Here is a 23,200-nt window from a genome sequence, read left to right as displayed (position 1 = left end):
TAAATTGGGTAAATAGACTAAAAGGTATGACAGTAAATGAACAGTGGGAAACCGTTAAAGAAACAGTTCAAAATGTTCAACAAAAATACATTCCTTTGAAAAACCAAAACTCAGCCAGAAAGACCCATCCATGACTCACTCAGGAAGTTAAGGATAGTATTAGACTAAAAGGAAAGGCTTACGATGTTGCAAAAAAAAGTAGCAACTCTGAGGATTGGGAGTGTTTTAGAAACCAACAAAGGGCCACCAGAAAGTTGATAAAAAAGGAAAAAATAGAATATGAGAGTAAACTAGCCAGTAATATAAAAATATTGTAAGAGTTTTTATAGGGGTATCAAAAGGAAGAAAGTAGCTAAAGTTAACGTTGGTCCCATAGGTTTTTCCCTCTTGTTGGTTCCCTCACAACCTGCTGCAGACCCAGTCTAGCAGTTATGTCCTTTAGGACTTGGCCAGTCGTGGTGCTACGGAGCCACTCTTGGTAATGGACATTGAAATCCCACCCAGAGTACCTTCTTTGCCCTTGCTACCTTCTTCCAATTGGTGTTCAACATGGAGAAGTACTGATTCATCAGCCAAAGGGGAGTGGTAGGTAGTAATACGCAGGAGGTTTCCTTGCCCATGGTTGACCTGATGCCATGAGACTTCGTGGGGTCCGGAGTCAATTTTGAGGACTCCCTCCCGCCTGTATACCAGTGTGCTGCCATATCTGGTAATCGGGATATTGTAAGGTATGATTCCGTGAGTATAACTATGTCAGGCTGTTGCTTGACTAGTTTGTGGGACAGCTCTCCCAATTTTGGCACAAGCCCCCCAGATGTTTGTAAGGAGGACTTTGCAGGGTTGACAGTGCTAGGTTTGCCATTGTCGTTTCCAGTGCCAAGGTCAATGCCAGGTTGTCCATCCAGTTTCATTCCTTTTTTTACACTTTGTAGCAGTTTAATACACCTGAGTGGATGGCTAGGATTTCATAGAACATAGAACAGTACAGCACAGTACAGTACAGGCCCTTCGGCCCACGTTGTTGTGCCGAACCTTTAACCTACTCTAGGATCAAACTACCTAAATACCCTTCATGCTACTATCATCCGTGTACCTATCCAAGAGTCGCTTAAATGTCCCTAATGTATCTGCTTCTACTACCACCGCTGGCAGTGCATTCCATGCACCCACCACTCTCTGTGTAAAGAACCTACCTCTGACATCTCCCCGAAACCTTCCTCCAATCACCTTAAAATTATGCCCCCTGGTGATAGCCTTTTCCGCCCTGGGAAAAGGTCTCTGGCTATCCACTCTATCTATGCCTCTCATCATCTTGTACCCCTCTATCAAATCACCTCTCATCCTTCTTCGCTCCAATGAGAAAAGCCCTAGCTCCCTCAAACTTTCCAGTCCAGTCACCGAGCTCCAGGCAGCATCCTGGTAAATCTCCTCTGCACCCTCTCTAAAGCTACCACATCCTTCCTATAATGAGGCGACCAGAACTGAACACAATATTCCAAGTGTGGTCTAACCAGGGCTTTATAGAGCTGCAGCATAACCTCGCGGCTCTTAAACTCAATCCCCCTGTTAATGAAAGCCAACACACCATACGCTTTCTTAACAACCCTATCAACTTGGGTGGCAACTTTGAGCGATCTATGGACATGGACCCCAAGATCCCTCTGTTCCTCCACACTGCCAAGAATCCTGTCTTTAAGCCTGTATTCCGCATTCAAATTCGACCTTCCAAAATGAATCACTTCACACTTTTCCAGGTTGAACTCCATCTGCCACTTCTCAGCCCAGCTCTGCATCCTGTCAATGTCCCGTTGCAACCTACAACAGCCTTCCACACTATCCACAGCTCCAGCAACCTTCGTGTCATCGGCAAACTTGCTAACCCAGCCTTCCACTTCCTCATCCAAGTCATTTATAAAAATCACAAAGAGCAGAGGTCCCAGAACAGATCCCTGCGGAACACCACTGGTCACCGAGCTCCAGGCTGAATACTTTCCATCTACTACCACCCTCTGTCTTCTATGGGCCAGCCAATTCTGTATCCAAACAGCCAACTTTCCCTGTATCCCATGACTCCTTACTTTCTGAATGAGCCTACCATGGGGAACCTTATCAAACGCCTTGCTAAAATCCATATACACCACATCCACTGCTCTTCCTTGATCAATGTGTTTTGTCACATCTTCAAAGAATTCAATAAGGCTTGTGAGGCATGACCTGCCCCTCACAAAGCCATGCTGACTGTCTCTAATCAAACTATGCTTTTCCAAATAATTATAAATCCTGTCTCTCAGAATCCTCTCCAATAATTTGCCCACTACCGACGTAAGACTGACTGGTCTATAATTCCCAGGGTTATCCCTATTCCCTTTCTTGAACAAGGGAATAATATTTGCCACCCTCCAATCATCTGGTACTACTCCAGTGGACAGTGAGGACGCACAAAGATCATCACCAAAGGCGCGGCAATCTCTTCCCTCGCTTCCCGTAATATCCTTGGGTATATCCCGTCTGGCCCCGAGGACTTATCTGTCCTCATGTCTTTCAAAATTTCCAGCACATCCTCCCTCTTAACATCAACCTGTTCGAGCATATCAGCCTGTTTCACGCTGTCCTCACAAACGACCAGGTCCCTCTCACTAGTGAATACTGAAGCAAAGTATTCATTTAGGACCTCCCCTACCTCCTCCAACTCCAGGCACAAGTTCCCTCCACTATCCCTGATCGGCCCTACCCTCACTCTGGCCATCCTCTTGTTCCTCACATAAGTGTAGGGCATTTAAAAGTCAACCACATTGCTGTGGGTCTGGAGTCACATATAGGTCAGGCCAGGTAAGGATGGCAGATTTCCTTTCCTAAGGGACATTAGTGAACTAGGTGAAGTTTTACAATGGACAATGGTTTCATGGTTGCCATTAGACTAGCTTTTAATTCCAGTGACATTACCACTATGCCACCACCTCCCCACATAAAAGTGAGTGGGCAACAAGATGGCAGATGGAGTATAATGTAGGGAAGTATGAAGTTATGCACCTTAATCATAAGAATAGAAAAGCAGAATATTTTTTAAAAGGCGTGCAACTTGTAAGTGTCAATGTTCAAAGAGATTTTGGTGTGCTTGTACAAGGAATGCAGAAAGTTAGCATGCAGGTACAGCAAGCAATTACGAAGGCAAATGGCATGTTGGCCTTTATTGTAAGGGGGCGTGAGTAAAGGAATAAGGAAGTCTTGAAATAATAGTACAGGGTTTTGGTGAGACTACATCTAGAGTACTGTGTGCAGTCTTGGTCTCCACATTTAAGAAAGGATATACTTGCATTGGAGGCAGTGCAGCGAAGGTTCACTAGATTGGTCCCTGGGATGAGGGAGTTGTCCTATGATGAGAGGGTAAGTAAATTGGGCCTGTATTCTCTGGAATTTAGAAGAATGAGAGGTGATCTTATTGAAACATGTAAGATTCTAAAGGGGCTGGATAGGGTAGACACTGAGAGATTATTTCCACTGGTCAGGGAATCTAAATCACGGGGGCACAGTCTGGGGATAAGGGGTCAATCATTTAGGACTGAGATGAGGAGAAATTTCTTCACTCAAAGGATTGTGAATCTTTGGAATTCTCTACCCCTGAGGGTTGTGGATGCTCCATTGTTGCATACATTTAAGGCTGGGATAGACAGATTTTTGGTCTCTCTCAGGGAATCAAGGAATAAGGCGAGAGGGCAGGAAAGTGGAGTTGTATCCTAAGATCAGCCATGATCGTTTTGAATGGCGGAGCAGGCTCTATGGGCCATATGGTCTACTCCTGCTCCTGTTTATTGTGCTGTTGTATGATGACACTGACACTATGACTGTTATCTGACAGTGACAGTTTCTGTTAACTAAATTGTTGTTTCTTTTACATTTTTTTGAAGTTGTAAGTTAAATTCTAAATGTTAAAATAAATTTCAGTTTGACATCTACTCACCCACTACTTACCAGAGTGTTCCTCTAGCTCCAAATTTGCAACTTTACACATTGTTTACAATGCATTCCATTTATGATATCTCTGTGCGATCATGGTGATATGTGGGGGAGCAGAGGAGAGAGCTAAATAGATGGTCTCAATCTATGTGAGTTTAAAAAAAAAACATGAACTCCTCACATTTGAGTCGGGTTTCCAGATCTGGCTGGATGTATTCCTGAAAGTTTTATCACATTACCTCTTACCTTCAACCATCCTGCCCCCACACTCCTCCCATTGGTCACCTGACATGTTCTTCCTGGTGGCACACTGATTGACTGCCAATCAAGAATCATTCAAACAGCCTTTTTACCCACCTCTAATATTGTTACAGTTAATAAACAAAAGTCTTGAAAGAGAATGGGAAAAGAACACTTTCTTTAATGCCCTTTTGATTTTTCTCCTGGGTTGCTTGCAGCACTCTGGGAAATTAATATTTAATTCCTGCAGACTCCAATATGATCCTGGAGAGGTGGTAACCCTAGGGTGGAGGGGAAGGGCTAAGAAGGGTTTCAACAAATGGTTGGGAGTGGAGAAAAGAAACCAAGGGCCATTTTTACTTTCCAGGATAATACATGCGTGATGAGCAGTTTTGGGAGAGAAGATCATTTGATGCAGTCCAGCCAGATCTTATGATTTAGGTAAACCAGTTTTGCACCAGATACACTCCTTCAAGTCCAAGGATGCAGATTTGAATGAAGATTGGAACCAAACGGTGAGATTTTGCTGTGGACAAGGGTATCAAAGGTGGACATGATGAAGTGGTTGAGCAGATTGGCTGCAGAATGGCATATAGAGAGCGTGTCTTTTCTCTTGCATTTTCACTTTATTGAAATCAGGAATCTTTAGTCTTAGAGTTATACAGCACTTCGGCCCATAATGTCTGTGCCGGCCATCAAGCACCTATCTATTCTAATCCCATTTTCCAGCACTTGGCCCGTAGCCTTGTATACTATGGTGTTTCAAGTGCTCATCTAAATACTTCTTAAATACTGTGAGGATTCCTGCCTCTATCACCCCTTCAGGTAGTGTGTTCCAGATTCCAACCACCCTCTGGGTGAAAAAATTTTTCCTCAAATCCCCTCTAAACCCCCTGCCCCTTACCTTCAATCTATGCCCCCTGATTATTGATCCCTCTGAGGGAAAAAGTTTTAGATTTAGAGATACAGCACTGAAACAGGCCCTTCGGCCCACCGAGTCTGTGCCGACCATCAACCACCCATTTATACTAATCCTACACTAATCCCATATTCCTACCACATCCCCACCTGTCCCTATATTTTCCCTACCACCTACATATACTAGGGGCAATTTCTAATGGCCAATTTACCTATCAACCTGCAAGTCTTTGGTATGTGGGAGGAAACCGGAGCACCCGGAGGAAACCCACGCAGACACAGGGAGAACTTGCAAACTCCACACAGGCAGTACCCGGAATTGAACCCGGGTCGCTGGAGCTGTGAGGCTGCGGTGCTAACCACTGCGCCAAGTTTCTTCCTATCCATCCTATCAATGCCCTTCATAATTTTGTATACCTCAATCAGGTCCCGCCTCAGCCTTCTCTGCTCTAAGGAAAACAACCCGAGCCTATCCAGTCTCTCTTCATAGCTGAAATGCTCCAGCCCAGGCAACATCCTGGTAAATCTCCTCTGCACCCTCTCCAGTGCAGTCACATCCTTCCTATAGTGCGGTGACCAGAACTGTACACAGTACTCCAGCTGTGGCCTAACTAGCATTTTATGCAGCTCCATCATAACCTTATATTCTATATATTCTCTTACATTCTATGCCTCGGCTAATAAAGGCAAGTATCCCATATACCTGCCTAACCACCTTAGCTACCTGTGCTACCACCTTCAGTGATCTATGGACAGGTACACCAAGGTCCCTCTGATCCTCTGTACTTCCTAGGGTCCTACCATCCATTGTATATTCCCTTACCTTGTTAGTCCTCCCAAAATGCATCACCTCACACTTCTCAAGATTAAATACTATTTGCCACTGCTCCGCCCATCTTAGCAGCCCATCGATATCGTCCTGTAATCTAAGGATTTCCTCCTTACTATTTACGACACCACCAATTTTCGTGTCATCTGTGACCTTACTGATCATACCTCCTATATTCACTTCTAAATCATTATTGTACACTACAAACAGCAGGGATTCCAGCACCTATCCCTGCGGTACACCACTGGTCACATGCTTCCACTAGCAAAAACAACCCTCAACCATCACCCTCTGCCTCCTGTCACTAAGCCAATTTTGGATCCAATTTGCCAAATTGCCTGGATCCCATGGGCTCTTACCTTCTTAATTAATCTCCCATGCAGGACCTTATCAAAAGCCTGAGACTACATCAACGGCTTTACCCTCATCTACACATCTAGTCACCTCTTCGAAAAATTCAATCAAGTTAGTTAGACACGATCTCCCCCTGACAAAGCCATGCTGACTATTCCTGATTAATCCCTGCCTCTCCAAGTAGAGATTAATCCTCTCCCTCAGAAATTTTTCCAATAGTTTCCCAACCACTGATGTTAGACTCACTGGCCTGTAGTTACCTGGTTTATCCCTGCTTCCCTTCTTGAATAATTCTACCACATTCACTGTCCTCCAGTCCTCTGGTACCTCTCCTGTGGCCAGAGAGGATTTGAAAATTTATGTCAGAGCCCCTGCTATCTCCTCCCTTGCCTCACATAACAGCCTGGGCTTGGGGATTTATCCACTTTTAAGCCTGCTAAAACAGCTAATACTTCCTCCCTTTCAATGCTAATTTGTTCAAGTATATCACAATCCCCCTCCCTGATCTCTACGTCCTGCTCCATTGTGAACACAGATGAAGAGTAAAAGAACAAAGAAAATTACAGCACAGGAACAGGCCCTTCGGCCCTCCAAGCCGGCGCCGATCCAGATCCTCTATCTCAACATGTCGCCTATTTTCTAAGGGTCTGTATCTCTTTGCTTCCTGCCCATTCATGTATCTGTCTAGATACATCTTAAAAGACGCTATCGTGCCCGCGTCTACCACCTCCGCTGGCAACGCGTTCCAGGCACCCACCACCCTCTGCGTAAAGAACTTTCCACACATATCCCCCCTAAACTTTTCCCCTCTCACTTTGAACTCGTGTCCCCTAGTAATTGAATCCCCCACTCTGGGAAAAAGCTTCTTGCTATCCACCCTGTCTATACCTCTCATGATTTTGTGCACCTCAATCAGGTCCCCTCTCAACCTCCGTCTTTCTAATAAAAATAATCCTAATCTACTCAACCTCTCTTCATAGCTAGCGCCCTCCATACCAGGCAACATCCTGGTGAACCTCCTCTGCACCCTCTCCAAAGCATCTACATCCTTTTGGTAATGTGGCGACCAGAACTGCACGCAGTGTTCCAAATGTGGCCGAACCAAAGTCCTATACAACTGTAACATGACCTGCCAACCCTTGTACTCAATACCCCGTCCGATGAAGGAAAGCATGCTGTATGCCTTCTTGACCACTCTATTGACCTGCGTTGCCACCTTCAGGGAACAATGGACCTGAACACCCAAATCTCTCTGTACATCAATTTTCCCCAGGACTTTTCCATTTACTGTATAGTTCACTCTTGAATTGGATCTTCCAAAATACATCACCTCGCATTTGTCCTGATTGAACTCCATCTGCCATTTCTCTGCCCAACTCTCCAATCTATCTATATTCTGCTGTATTCTCTGACAGTCCCCTTCACTATCTGCTACTCCACCAATCTTAGTGTCGTCTGCAAACTTGCTAATCAGACCACCTATACTTTCCTCCAAATCATTTATGTATATCACAAACAACAGTGGTCCCAGCACGGATCCCTGTGGAACACCATTGGTCACACGTCTCCATTTTGAGAAACTCCCTTCCACTGCTACTCTCTGTCTCCTGTTGCCCAGCCAGTTCTTTATCCATCTAGCTAGTACACCCTGGACCCCATGCGACTTCACTTTCTCCATCAGCCTACCATGGGGAACCTTATCAAACGCTTTACTGAAGTCCATGTATATGACATCTACAGCCCTTCCCTCATCAATCAACTTTGTCACTTCCTCAAAGAATTCTATTAAGTTGGTAAGACATGACCTTCCCTGCACAAAACCCTGTTGCCTATCACTGATAAGCCCAATTTCTTCCAAATGGGAATAGATCCTATCCCTCAGTATCTTCTCCAGCAGCTTTCCTACCACTGACGTCAGGCTCACCGGTCTATAATTACCTGGATTATCCCGGCTACCCTTCTTAAACAAGGGTACAACATTAGCAATTCTCCAGTCCTCCGGCTCTCACCCGTGTTTAAGGATGCTGCAAAGATATCTGTTAAGGCCCCAGCTATTTCCTCTCTCGCTTCCCTCAGTAACCTGGGATAGATCCCATCCGGACCTGGGGACTTGTCCACCTTAATGCCTTTTAGAATGCCCAACACTTCCTCCCTCCTTATGCCGACTTGACCTAGAGTAATCAAACATCTGTCCCTAACCTCAACATCCGTCATGTCCCTCTCCTCGGTGATCATTTAAAACCTCACCTATGTCCTCTGGCTCCACACACACATTGCCACTTTGGGCCCTACTCTTGTCCTTAATTTCCTTGGGATTTTCCTTTATCTTGCCCACCAGTTTTTTTTCATGTCCCCTCTTCGCTCTTCTAATTACTTTTTTAAGTACCCCCCACCCCCCACACTTTCTGTACTCCTCTAGGGCCTCCACTGTTTTCAGCGCTTTGAATCTGCCATAAGCCTCCTTTTCTTTCCTTATCTAATCCTCTATATCCCTTGACATCCAGGGTTCCCTGGACTTGTTGGTCCTACTTTTCACCTTTATATAGACTCCTGCTCTAATTTATTCATTCTCTGCAGTTTAAGACTTTGAAACTTCTTCCTACTTGAATTTTCAGACTTTTAAAACTCTAGCTTGATGTCAACTGGAAAAAATAAAACTAAAGAGCCTTTTAGACCATTAACAGGATATGCATTGACACTTGAAATACAAGGTCAATATAAACACTCCATTGGTGTCCTAGCTGCTCAGCAGTACGAGTATCGGGTCTTACTTAATGAATTCTGAACAAGAGTGATGGAACAGGCTAAACTAGTAAATCACATTACAGTGCTGCAGTAACAACTCATTCCTTTGTATTTCAGATGCGCGCCAGGATATTATGGAAACATCATGTATGACAGAAGAGTAGTACGTGGAAATACATATGCACAGCATACCCTTCCAGTGGTAGGTGTATTGAGCATGACTCCAGCTAGACTAAGTTACTCAAGGTTATAGCAGCCAATTTAACAAAATGGTAGAGACTGATTTTCTTATACTGGCAGTGCATGCAGTGAATCAAAGGAGGATAAATTCTGTCCACAGCTAAATATAAGCAGTTCCAGGTATGATATTCTCCATGTTCCATGGATAGTCCTTAAGGCCATCCTCAAATCCAACAGGCTTGTGTGAGCATGCGCTGATCCAGTAGGTCTTTGTGAGGCTTTAAAGCCAAGCTCAGGCCTGACTGGCCTGTGTGAGCATCTAGAGACATGCTCAGACCCATGTATTTTATTTTATTTTATTTAGAGATACAGCACTGAAACAGGCCCTTCGGCCCACCAAGTCTGTGCCGACCAATGACCACTTATACTAATCCTACATTAATCCCATATTCCCTACTACATCCCCACCATTCTCCTACCACCTATAATCTTGTAGGAGCCTGCAAGGGATAGGCAGGAGAATTCTAACAGTGGACAATATTTAAAAGAAACATCAGCAGAGTACAAGAGAAATATATTTCACTAAAAATAAGAACAAGCTAGCCATGAATGAATGAGATGGTATGAATAAATAATGAGGATAAAATTGAATCGAAAGGAGAAAGATATGCAAATCACATATGCAATAAAGATGAAGATGACAAAACAGAATATGATGACCTTAAAAAAGTATTAAAAGAGCTAAAAAGTTAAAAAGACAATTAAGGCAAAGAAGAAATTTGAAATGAAAGAATATGGGCGGCACAGTGGCGCAGTGGTTAGCATCGCAGCCTCACAGCTCTAGCGACCCAGGTTCAGTTCTGGGTACTGCCTGTGCGGAGTTTGCAAGTTCTCCCTGTGATCGCGTGGGTTTCCTCCCACAGCCAAAGATTTGCAGGTTGGTAGGTAAATTGGCCATTGTAAATTGCCCCAAGTGTAGGTAGGTGGTAGGAGAATGGTGGAGATGTAGTAGGGAATATGCGATTAACGTAGGATTAGTATAAATGGGTGGTTGTTGGTCGGCACAGACTTGGTGGGCCGAAGGGCCTGTTTCAGTGCTGTATCTCTAAATAAATAAATAAAAATAAAAAATTGTATTCTATAGGCACCTAAGTAACAGAATTGGGAGAGGGACATGAAGAGATGAACAAGATAAACTAAGATCATACTGAAATAGCAGAGATACTGAATAGATGTTTTGCCTCAGTTTTTACTGAGGAGGAGCTAACAAGAGGAAATTATAATGTAGAAGTTATCAAGAGGGATATTACAACAATTAAGATGGAAAGAAAGGAGGTACAAGACAAATTTAAGAAGGACAAAGCCCAGCTCCAGATGGATTGCAACCACTGATACTCAAGAAACTAACAGAACAGAGGCACTAGTATCTATGTATAAAAATTCAATAGGGAAAGGAAAAATGCCAGATGGCTGGCAAACAGCAAATATAATTTCTGTCTTCAAAAAGGCAATCCAGGGAATGATAGCCCAGTTAGATAAGCATCAGTGGCAGGAAAGATACTAGAATCTTAACTAAAAGATCAGATAACAAAACATCGAGAGATTTTGATGTGGCACCTTATCAAATGCCTTCTGGAAACCTAAGTACAGTACATCCACTGGTTCCCCTTCATCTGCAACGCATGTAACTTCCTCAAAGAACTCCAAAAATTTGTTAAACATGATTTCCCATTCACAAAACCATGTTGACAGATGTTAAGCTAACTGGCCTGTAGTTTCCTGCTTTCTGTCTCCCTCCCTTTTTCAATAAAGGAGTTACATTGGCTATTTTCCAATCTAATGGAACCTTCCCCGAATCCAGGGAATTTTGGAAAATTAAAACCACGCATCACCTATCTCACTAGTCACTTCTTTTAAGACCCTAGGATGAAGTCCATCAGAACCCGGGGGCTTTTCAGTTTGCTCAGTACCACTTCCCTGGTGATTGTAATTTTCTTGAGTTCCTCCCTCCCTTCCATTTCCCGACTTACAGCTAATTCTGGAATGTTACTTGTCTCCTCTATAGTCAAGAACAATGCAAAATATCTGTTCAGTTCATCTGCCATCTCCTTATTTTCTCTTATTAATTCCCCAGACTAACTTTCTATAGGATCAATGCTCACTTTGTTAACTTTTCTTTTTTAAATAGCTATAGAAACTCTTACGATCTACTTTTATATTTCTTGTTAGCTTTCTCTCGTACTCTAATTTTTCCTAGGTAGAAAGTTAAGATAATCCCAAAAATAATTAATGAAACGGGTTGGAAAATAAAATGACATGGATGGTGGTTAGAATACACAATTCTCTGGCACATAGTTCAACTAAAGTCAGGTACAAGTTCAACAGCTCCTCCTTGTGCTTGTTTTCAATGCTTTTTTGGGTAGCATATATCGAAAAAAATGAAATACGCAGCTTTAAGAATGTATTTTTCACATCTTACCAAACACACAGACAGCCCAGCCTGACCCTATTGAGATCCAGCGACAGCAAGAAATTCAGAGGAGAGCAATTGCCAGGAGACGTGCCAAAGCACAGCTGCGAACCGGAACCCCGCATCCTGTAGAGGGTAGAATACACACCGAGGTACAAACAGGTATGGTTAATAGGGATCAGTATTCAAAATAGCGCATACTCCCCACCCTTTCAAGCCTGCTGCTTTTAGTTCCAAAGCTACCATAACTGTAAAGTGCTAGATTTCACACTGAAGGGTAGGCACAGTGGCGCAGTGGTTAGCACCGCAGCCTCACAGCTCCAGCAACCCGGGTTCGGTTCTGGGTACTGCCTGTGCGGAGTTTGCAAGTTCTCCCTGTGACCGTATGGGTTTCCGCTGGGTGCTCCGGTTTCCTCCCACAACCAAAGACTTGCAGGTTGATAGGTAAATTGGCCATTGTAAATTGCCCCTAGTGGTGGTAGGAGAATGGTGGGGATGTGGTAGGGAATATGGGATTAATGTAGGATTAGTATAAATGGGTGGTTATTGGTTGGCACAGACGGTGGGCCGAAGGGCCTGTTTCAGTACTCTATGACTCTTGAGTAAAGTTTATTACTTATGGCAGTCAAGAGATCTTATGTTCAGAGTTATGGAAGACTTGTGTGGAATGCTGTTAACTGAAGCAGAATATATTAGTGCCGTTTCTGAATGTTTCATTGTTGTAGCATGTAACGTTGTAATGTGATGTTGTAAATGTAACGTCTTTTTAAGAGCATTAGCAGATCTCCTAAGCTCGGTGTAAGTTGGAAGTTTTATAAAAACAGCAGCAACACCAATTTATCAACATTGGTGAAAGTCTGGACATCTGGGAACACTGAAAAAGGCTCACTGATAAAGGCGTGACATCTGGACGTGTTTTATGGGGTCCTTGAACCACTAGGGTGGAGAGAGGGGATGTTTTGGGGACTGGTTGCTGTCCAGCAACACTTGCGGGATATGCATGTGCATTGATGTCACTTGAGGGCAGGGACAGGATCAGCTGTGATGTCAGCTGCAGTTGAACAGTCTGATGACACACTGTCAAAGCTCACTAACATACGAACATACGAATTAGGAGCAGGAGTAGGCCACTCGGCCCCTCAAGCCTGCTCTGTCATTCAGCAAGATCATGGCTGATCTGATTGTATCCTCAACTCCACATTCCTGCCTACCCCAGATCACTAATGAATAGTTGTGTAACTTCCACCTGATGAGATGAAAACATTGGTACAAGGAGACAGATACAAAACAGCTCTCTTAGTATGAATGTATATTTGCATCAATATTGACATTAATAAGTGTTCCAAGTTAATTTTCATATCTATATTGATCAGAATTGTATCTGGAAGAGCTCAGTGATCGAATAGAAGAAGTTGATGTTGATACTCAAACAGATGCATTTTTGGATAAACCACAAACCCCCCTCTTTATTCCTGGAAAAACAGGCAAGGATGTGGCTACACAGATTGAAGATGGAGAGGTATGTTATATGTAGTACAGTATGTGTGTCTCCACCCATTGTTACAAATCAAATTGGCAAAAGTAGTCTGGAAGATGAGTTTGTAGAATGTTTTTGCGATAGTTTCCTGGAACACTACATTGTGAAACCAACAGGGGTAAAGCTATTTTTGATCTGGCATTGTGTAATGAGGCAGGTTTAATTAGTAATCTCGCAGTTAAAGATCCTCTGGGGAAAAAGTGATCGTGATACAATTGAATTCCATATTAAGTTTGAGAGTGACAACATAGCCAAATAGTATGAGGGGAGAGCCGAAAAGGTATGGCAGTAAATAAACAGTGGGAAACATTTAAAGAAACAATTCAGAATGTTCAACAAAAATATGTTCCATTATAAAACAAAAACTAAGCGAGGGAAAAAAAACATTGGTGGCTTACTAAAGAGCTTAAGGATAGTATTAGATTAAAAGAAGAGAGTTATAATGTTGTGAAGAATAGTAGTAGACCTGAGGATTGGGAGAGTTTTAGAAACCAGCAACGCGTGCCCAAAAAGTTGATAAGAGAAAAATAGAATATGAAAGTAAACTAGCCAGGAATATAAAACAGACTGTAAGAGCGAGAGAAACTTAAAGGACTAAAAGCCAACAGTGTGAAGCAGACTGGGAGTATTGTGAAGCAGACCTGGATCGGAGCAGTAGGCAGGTCGGGCTCACAGTGATGTAGTTCCGGAGCAGTGTGAAGTAGGGAACAGCTGATTGGTGAGTAGCTGGTGAGTCTTTTTTTAAGTATTAAGTGTAATAGTCTAATAAATAGAGGCATATCAGGGCAGCTCATAGGAGTGCACATCCTGCTCCATATGGGAACTCCAGGACACGAGAAGTGTCCTGGACAACCATATATACAGGAAGTGTCATCAACTGCAGCAGCTCAGGCTCCAGGTTTTGGTGTTACTGTGGTGCATCTGCGAGACTGAGAGTTTCCTAGATAGCATGTTTATAAATCTGGTCACCCTGTGGCTTAAGAATATGCAGACAGAGAGGGAATGGATGACCGCCAGGCAGTCAAGAAGGACCAGAGATATAGTGCAGGAATCCCGAGTGCATCTCACTCACCAAGCAGTATTCCATTCTGAATACTGATGAAAGTGATGGTTCCTCTAGGGTGTGCAGCCAGAGTATAGACCATGGCACCACAGCTGGCTCAGCTGGACAAGGGGCAGGAGGAAGATTGGAAAATTAATCGTGATAGGGGATTCATTAGTTAGCAGAGGTGAATCCAGGAAGGTACGTTGCCTATGGTTGCCTACGGTATGGTTCTGAAGAAGGGTCACTGACCTGAAACGTTAACTCTGCTTCTCTCTCCACAGATGCTGCCAGACCTGCTGAGTATTTCCAGCATTTCTCGTTTTTATTTCAGATTTCCAGCATTCGCAGTATTTTGCTTTTCTCTTATTAAGGTATGTTGCCTCCTGGTGCCAGGGTCAAGGATGTCACAGAGCAGCTGCAGAGCACTCTGAGGGCAGAAATTGAGCAGCCAGCAGTTGTAGTCTGCATTGGTACCAATGACATAGGTAGAAAGAAGGATGAAGTCCTGCAGGCAGCAGTTTAGGGAGCTGGGAAAGAAACTAGCAAATAGGACCTCAAAGCTAGTAATCTCCAGATTAATCCCGGTACCATGGGCAAGTGAGTATAGAAATAGGAGGATAGAGCAGATGAATGCGTGGCTGGAGAGATGGTGCAGGAGGGAAGGGTTCAGATTTCTGGAATTGGTTCTAGGGAAGGTGGGACCTGTACAGGCCGGACACGTTGTACCTGAACAGAGCCAGGACCAATGTCCTTGTGGGGCGATTTGCTCATGCTATTGGGAGGGTTTAAACAAAATTGGCAGGGCTGTGGGAACCAGGAGGTAAATTTAGAAAGGAAAACCAAGGTGCACAGGGAATTGGGAGAGACAGGTAGCACTCGAGTAGGAAATAGTAAGGCGTTAGGTGGCGTCGGTGTAAGAGGGAATGTAATAAGGTCTAAATTAGGTTTACTGTGCATGTAGAGGAATGCGTGCAATGTGGTAAATAGGGTTGGTGAGCTGCAGGTGCAAATAGCCACGCGGAAATATGATATTGTGGTGATAATGGAGACCTGGCTCAAAAAAGGGCAGATTGGATACTAAATATTCCTGGATACAAGGTGTTCAGGAAAGATAGGGAAGGAAGAAAATGAGGAGCGGTAGCTGTATTGATAAGGAGAGCATTACAGTGCTGGAGAGAGAGGATGTCCTAGAGGGGTCAAGGACAGAATCTATTTGGTTAGAGCTAAGAAACAGTTGAGGTACTAATACATTATTGGGGGTATTCTATAGGACACCACCACCTTCTCAAGGGGAATTAGGGATGGGCAATAAATGCTGGCCTAGACAGTGAAAGAATAAAAAAAAACAATTAGTGGGAAGGATATAGAGGAATAAATTTGCAAGGAAATTACAGACAGGTACAAGAATTATATAAGTTATAATGGGGGACTTTAATTATCCTAATATAGTCTGGGATGGTAATAGTGTAAAAGGAAGAGAGGGGAAAGAGTTTCTAGAGTGTGTTAAGGGAGAATTTTCTACATTAATATGTTCCCCAGTCCAACGAGGAAGGAGGCATTGCTGTATCTGGTTCTGGGGACTGAGGTGGGTCAAGTTCCAGTAGGGAAACATTTAGGGAACAGTGACCAAAGAATCATAAGGTTTAGGTTAACTATGGAAAAGAACTAGGAGCAATCCAGAGTAAATGTAATTAATTAGGGAAGGGCCAAATTCAAGGAGTGAGAATGGATCTGGCTCAAGTAAATTGGAATCAAAGATTGGAAGGCGAAACTGTAACTGAACAATGGGCTGCTTTTAAAGTGTAAATAGCTTGGGTACAGTCAAGGCACATTCCCACGAGGGGGAAAGGTAGGGCAAACAGATCCAGATCTCTCTGGATGATGAAAGAGTTAGAGAGTAAGATGAGGCAGAAAAAGGGTGCATATGACTGATGTCAGGTAGATAATACAACTGAGAACAAGGCTGAATATAAAAGGTTCAGAGGGGAAGTGAAAAAACAAATAAGAGAAGCAAAAAGAGAGTATGAGAAGTGACTCATGGCTAACATAAAAGGGAATATAAAAGTCTTACATAAGTAGTAAAAGGGTGGTAAAAGGATGAGTGGGGCTGATAAGGGACCTAAACGGGGATTTACATATGGAGTCAGAGGGCATGGCTGAGATACTTTACATCTGTCTTTACCAAGGAAGAAGATGCTGCCCAAGGGTGGAAATTGCAGAAGCTCTGTCCATAATCTTCCAATACTCCTTAGATATAGGTGTGGTGCCAGAGTACTGGTAAATTGCAAATGTGACACCAGGGTTGTCCAACGTACGGCCCGCCAAAGGTTTCCATCCTGCCCGCGGATGTAAACTGTACCCAGGCCATTCCTCATCCTTGCCAGGGGCCTGTGACTGGTAATTTCAGAGATGAGAATTTCCCATTGGTTTTTTCTTTCCAACCAGACTGGCTTAAAAAAATCGCACTGTCCGTTTCACAGCTTAATTGAAATTTCTAAGCTCAGATCTTTATCAAATGCTCATTAACACTAATTTCCTCATTCACAGCTGACAGGTACTGGGAGTGCGAACAGTGGCTTCTGAACTTTGGACAGATTCGGGGTTTTCTGGCAGGCTTTTAAAAGAAAATTGGAACCCACCGGAAAACTCCGAAGCTATCGAAGTTTGGAAACTGCTGTTCCCGGTCTCAGCACCTGTCAGGACAGCTGCGGGGCTTTCCAGAGGGTTCCGACTTTTTTTTAAAAGCCTGCCAGTAAACCCCAAATCTGTCTGAAGTTAGGAAGCCACTGTTCCCGTGCTCAGCAACGATCAGAGAGAGAGAGAGAGGGCTGGATTTTGTGCTGGAGGTGGGGCTCGGCACCAGGCCAAAAAGGCAGGGGAACCCCACCTCAGCCTTTTTCTCCACCACCCCCGCCCCCACCCCCTACCCCAGAGTGATCCTCTTGTCCTTTTGTGTCAACATTTTAGGAGGCAGGATCCTTTAAAGACTTTAAAGGGACAGGGATCCTGCTTCCAGGGCTGGCCAATCAGATGGCCATCAGCTCAACAGTATCAGCAGCGCCACTGGGAGCAGTGGCCACTGCTGGTACTGCAGAGGCCTCAGAAACAGGCCCAGAGGTAGGTGAGGCAGTGTCGCCGGGCCAGTCAGAAAGGCCCTGGGGTGCGTGGGTGGTGGTTCAGCCTGGTAGGAGGGAGGTCCTGGGGGATAAAGTTGTTCCCGGTGGGGGCCCTCCGTGGGTGACAAATTGCACGTGGAGGAGGGACCTCCCCCCACCCCCCAAGCCCACAGGGAGGGCACCTCATTTTACAAGGTGTCCTCCCCGCAAGACGGAGGCCCGCCACCGCTGCTCATAAGATGCCAGTGGCGGTGGGAAGAGGCCCTTAATTGGCCCTTGATAGGCTACTTAAGGGCCTCAATTTTCCTCTGGGTGGGTAGGCCATCATCGGGAAGATCGTTGAGTGACAGGATGGTGATGGGCACTCCGCCCCACTGCCACCCATCACGATTCTCCGTGCCTCCCGCCTCCGATCCTGCCTTAGGGGTGCCTGTAAGATCCTGCCCAGAGAGTGAGGCAGAGAGAGAGAGCGGGGACAGAGAGAGACAGAGAGGGGGGATGACACACAGAAGGAGGGAATGACACAGAGAGGGGAGGGAACAATACAGAGAGGGGAGGATGACAAAAGAGGGGAACAACACAGAAGGGAGGAACGCAGAGGGGATGAGAGACAGACACAGAAAGAGAGAGGAGGGAGAGAGAGCGATCAAGATCACTCCTGACAGATGGACATTTTTTCAGAATATTCTGCATCGCTACAACAAGTGTCCAGGCAGACATTGACTACTTGTGCAAGAAAAAAAAATGCCAGGTATCTCACTAAATCAGTGTTAAACATAGTGAAGAGAAAGTAAGTCAATAAATTAGTCTTCTCGTTTAAATCTTCTTGACAAAAATGCACATTTGTTGTTGTTTTGATGAATAGTAAGATACATTTTTAATGCCTTTATCCTTCTAAAATTGTCTTACCGGCCTCCTATGTAAGACAAAAATTGTAATGTGGCCTCCCATGTGAAAAGGTTGGACACCTCTGTGTTACACCCTTGTTCACAAAAGGACAAGTGTAAGGACAAGTCCAGCAACTACAGGCCACTCAGTTTAACCTTGGTGGTGGGAGAGCTTTCAGAAATTAAATTCGGGACAAAATTAATAACCACTTAGACAAATGTGGTTTAGTTAAGGAAAGCCAGCACGGATTTTTTAAGGGCAAATCATGTTTAACTCACTTGCTTGAGTTTTTTGATGAGGTAACAGAGAGGATTGATGAGGGTAATGCTGTTGATGTGGTTTGCATGGACTTCCAAAAGGCATTAGATAAAGTGCCACATGAAAGGCTTGTCAGTAAAGTTAAAGTGCATGGAATAAGTGGGACAACAGCAGCGTGGATATGAGTGATAGGAAACAGAGAGTAGTTGTGAATGGTTGTTTTTCGGCCTGGAGGAAGGCATATAGTGGTATCAGCCCACTGCTTTTCTCAATCTATATTAATGACCTAGACTGGAGTACAGGGCACAATTTCAAAATTTGCAGATGACACAAAACTTGGAGGTATTGTGAACTGTGAAGAGGATAGTGATAAATTTCAAGGGGACATAGACAGGCTGGTGGAATGGGTGGACAATTGGCAGATGAAATTTAATGCAGAAAACTATGAAGTGATTCATTTTGTGAACATATGAATTAGGAGCAGAAGTAGGCCATTCAGCCCCTCGAGCCTGCTCCACCATTCAATAAGATCATGGCTGATCTGTTTGTGTCTTGAATTCCACACTCCCATCTACCCCCGATAACCTTTGATTCCCCTGCCTAACAAGAATCTATCTACCTCCGCCTTAAAAATATTCAATGACCCCGCCTCCACCACCTTCTGAGGCAGAGTTCCAAAGTTGCACAACCCTCTGAGAGAAAAAATTTCTCCTCATCTCTGTCCTAAAAGGGCGACCCCTAATTTTAAAACAGTGCCCCCTAGTTCTGGACTCACCCACAAAAGAAAACATCCTTTCCAAACCCACCTTGTCAAGACCATTCAGGATCTTATATACTTCAATATTTTGGTAGGAAGAAAGAGGAGAGGTAATATAAATTAAAGGGTACAATTCTAAAGGGGATGCAGGAGCTGGGGGACCTAGGGAAAAAGCACATAACTCATTGTAGGTTGCAGGGAAGTTTGATAAAGTGCTTAATAAAGCATATGGGATCCTGGGCTTTATAAATAGGGGCATAGAATACAAAAACAAGGAAGTTATGATAAACCTGTATAAATCACTGGTCTCAACTGGAGTATTGTGCCCAGTTCCAGGCACCACATTTTTGGAAGGATGTTAAGGCATCAGAGAGGGTGCAGAAAAGATTCACGAGAATGGTTCCAGGGATGACGAACTTCAGTTACATCAATAGGTTCGAGAAGATGAGTCTTTTCTCCTTGGAGAAGAGAAGGTTGAGAGGAGATTTGATAGAGGTGTTCAAAATCATGAGGGGTCTGGACAGAGTAGATAGGGAGAAACTGTTGCCAATGGTTGAAGGATCCAGAACCAGCGGACACCGATTTAAGGTGATTGGGAAACAAAGCAACAGCAACATGAGGAAAAAAAAATTTTACGCAGCAAGTGGTTAGAATCTGGAATGCACTGCCAGGAGTGTGGTGGAGGCAGATTAAATCAAGGCCTTCAAAAGAGAACTGGATAATTATCTGAAGGAAAAAAAACTTGCAGCGCTGCAGGAAAAGGCAGGGAAATGGGACTAGGTGAATTGCTCTTGCAGCCGGCACGGACAAGATGGATTGAATGGCCTCCTTCTGTGCTGTAACTATTCTATGAAATTCCCAGGACTTAATGGCCTACATCTAGAGTTCTAAAAAAAAGTAGCAGCAGAGAGTGGATGCACTGGTTATAACTTTGCAAAATTCTCCAGATTCTATCATGGTCCCAGCAGATTGAAAGTTGGCAAATGTAACACCGCTATTCAAGAAAGGAGGGAGAGAGAAAATGGGGAATTACAGCCAGTTAGCCTGACATCAATTGCCCAAAAAATGCTGGAATCTATTATTAAGGAAGTCTTAGCAATGCACTTAGAAAATCATAGTCTGATCAGGCAGTGTCAACGTGGTTTTATGAATGAGAAATCGCTTTTGACAAATTTATTAGAGTTTTTTTTGAGAATGTGACTAGGAAGATAGCTAAAAGTAGCCATTAGATGTACACTTGGATTTCCAAAAGGCATTTAATAAGGTGCCACATAAGTGGTTAATACACAAGATAAGGGCTCACTGAGTTAGGGGTAATATATTAGCTTTCATGGTGACTTGGTTAATGGACAGGAAGCAGAGTGTAGTGATAAATGCATTTTCAAGTTGGCAGTCTGTAACTAGTGGAGTGCCACAAGGATCAGTGCTGGGGCCTCAGATATTTACAATCTACATTAATGACTTAGACAAAGAAACTGAGAGTAAGGCATCCAAGTTTGCTGATGACGCAAAACTAGATGGGAATGTAAACTGTGAGGAGGACACAATGAAGCTGCAAAGACATATAAACAGGTTAAGGTAGTGGGCAACAAGATAGCAGATGGAGTATAATGTGGGGAAGTGTGAAGTGATGATGGCAGATTCTTTGCAGGCGAAGATAATGGAAAAACTTGTCTGTGCAGTAGTTAGCATGATCGTTGTTGACCGAAGAGGTCAATTCATGATCTCCAGGCTCTTGATAAGTTGGGGCACAAGAACCCCTGGTTTGGAGGGGCTTTGGTATAAGCAGACTCCTTCCATTGTCTGTGCTTTTCTTCAGCAGCCTCACGTATGTTTGTTTCAAACTTGTAGGCTACTTTCCTGATTGTTGTGTGCCAGCTTCTGTTGACAGTCTCCTGGTCCCACACCTGTTGGCCAATGTCAACCAGAGAGAGCTGTCTTTTCAGTTGACCTTTGAACTGTTTGCGAGGTGCACCTCGATTTCACTTACTGGAGCATGGTTCACCATAAAGTACTGCTTTTGGCATTCTGAAGAGTGCAATCACCAGCAAACAGAAGCTCCACGATAAGCTCTTCTGTGGTTTTGGTATTTGCCAGTCATCATCACAGGTTGAAAAGACTGCTCTCTGTTCAGAAGCCAATATTTATGCTCTCTGTCGAGCAGTAGCTAACTAAAGAAGTTAAGGATAAAATATGATTTTAAAAAAGGTTCAAATTGAAAGAAAACATGGACAATAATGATTAGTGGTAGGTCAGAAGATTGGACAGATTTTAGAAACCAGCAAAAAATGACTTAAAAAAGGGAGAAATTAGAGTATGATAGAAAGCTAGCTAGAAATATAAAAAGATAGAGAGTAAGAGTTTCTACGAGTATTAAAAAGGAAAAGAGTAATTAAAGTGAGCGTTGGTCCCTCAGAAAGTAAGACTGAGGAATTAATATTGGGAAACAAGGAAATGGTGGAAGCGTTGAACAGGTATTTTGTGTTTGTCTTCACTGTCGAAGACACACAAAAAATCCCAAGAATACTTGAAAATCAAGAGGTAAACGGGACGGAGGAACCTAAAACAATCATAATCACTAGGGAAAAGGTACTGGGAAAACTATTAGAATTAAGGCTGACAAGTCCGCTGGCTTGATGGTTTACATCCTAGGGTCTTAAAAGAAATGGCTGCAGAGATTGTAGATGCATTGGTTGTGATCTTCCAAAATTCCCTGGATTCTAGGAAGTTCCCAATGGATTGAAAAATTGCGAATGTAACACCTCTATTCAAGAAAGGAGGGAGACAGAAAGCAGGAAACTATAGGCTAGTTGCCTAATATCTGTCATTGGAAAAATGCTAGAATCCATTATGAACGAGGTAATAGCCGGATATTTAGAAAATCACAATGCAATCAGACAGACCCAACATGGTTTTGTGAAAGAGAAATAGTGTTTGACTAATTTATTACATTTCTTTGAGGAAGTAACAAGCCAGGTAGATAAAGGGGAACCTGTAGATGTGGTGTACTTAGATTTCCAAAAGGCATTCGTTAAGATGCCACAGGAAAGGTGATCACCCAAAATAAGAGCTGGTGTAGGGGGTAACATATTAGCATGGATAGAGGATTGGATAGCTAACAGGAAGCAGAGAGTAGGGATAAATGGGTCATTTTCGGGTTGGCAAGCCATTACTAGTGGAGTGCCATAGTGATCAGTGCTGGGGCCTCAACTATTTACAATCTTTATCAATGGCTTGGATGAAGGGACTGAATGTATGGAAGCTAACTTTGCTGATGACACAAAAATAGGTAGGAAAGTAAGCTGTCAAGAGAACATCAAGAGTCTACAAAGGGATTTAGATAGGTTAAGTGTTACATCGAGTCATAGAGTTATACAGCACAGAAACCGGCCCATCGTGTCTGTGCCGGCCATCAAGCACCTATCTATTCTAATCCCATTTTCCAGCACTTGGCCCGTAGCCTTGTGTGCTATGGCATTTCAAGTGAGTGGGCAAAAATTTGGCAGATGAAGTGTAATGTGGGAAAATGTGAACTTGTCCACTTTAGCTAGAAGAATAGAAAATCAGTTAATATATGCATTATATTTTATGGCTGGGGAAGCAGTTATAGTTCGATGTCAAAGTCAACAACTTCAGCTGCTGCAATGTGAATGGTATTGATGCCACCAGGAGTGAATCTCTCAGGGCAAGTGTTCAAAATGTGGGCAATGGTCTGACGTGGATGTCCACAGTCACAATTTGAACTGGTCTTCATGTTCCACTTGTGGAGCAAGTGGCCACAATTTCCCTGTCCCATCCTCTAGTGGTTGAGGTTGTCCAGATATTCCATGGGAGGTTGAAAACTGGGACTTCACCACTCGTGTCAGTTACCAGGTTCTGTTTGATGATATTAGCAGTCAACCAGGAGGT

At 43.6% G+C, this 23,200-nt stretch overlaps 1 protein-coding gene across 3 annotated transcripts in view; it reads left to right on the top strand.

Annotated features, from left to right (window-relative positions):
• The window catches only part of rsph3 (radial spoke head 3), a 194,107-nt gene that overhangs the window by 91,539 nt on the left and 79,368 nt on the right, over window positions 1-23,200 (top strand). For 2 of the 3 annotated variants that reach the window (XM_068044767.1, XM_068044768.1), the window contains 3 exons: window positions 9,158-9,242; window positions 11,711-11,852; window positions 13,064-13,209. In XM_068044767.1, coding sequence (XP_067900868.1) covers window positions 9,158-9,242; window positions 11,711-11,852; window positions 13,064-13,209 — 373 coding nt within the window. Of the gene's footprint in view, window positions 1-4,618; window positions 4,710-9,157; window positions 9,243-11,710; window positions 11,853-13,063; window positions 13,210-23,200 lie in introns of those variants that run through there. The other variant, XM_068044769.1, reaches the window with a different exon arrangement.

This window comes from Heterodontus francisci, chromosome 13 (assembly GCF_036365525.1).
Source record: "Heterodontus francisci isolate sHetFra1 chromosome 13, sHetFra1.hap1, whole genome shotgun sequence".
Lineage (NCBI taxonomy): Eukaryota > Metazoa > Chordata > Chondrichthyes > Heterodontiformes > Heterodontidae > Heterodontus > Heterodontus francisci.
Note: the sequence above shows the minus strand (reverse complement) of the source record. Positions and strands in the feature narration are given on the sequence as shown.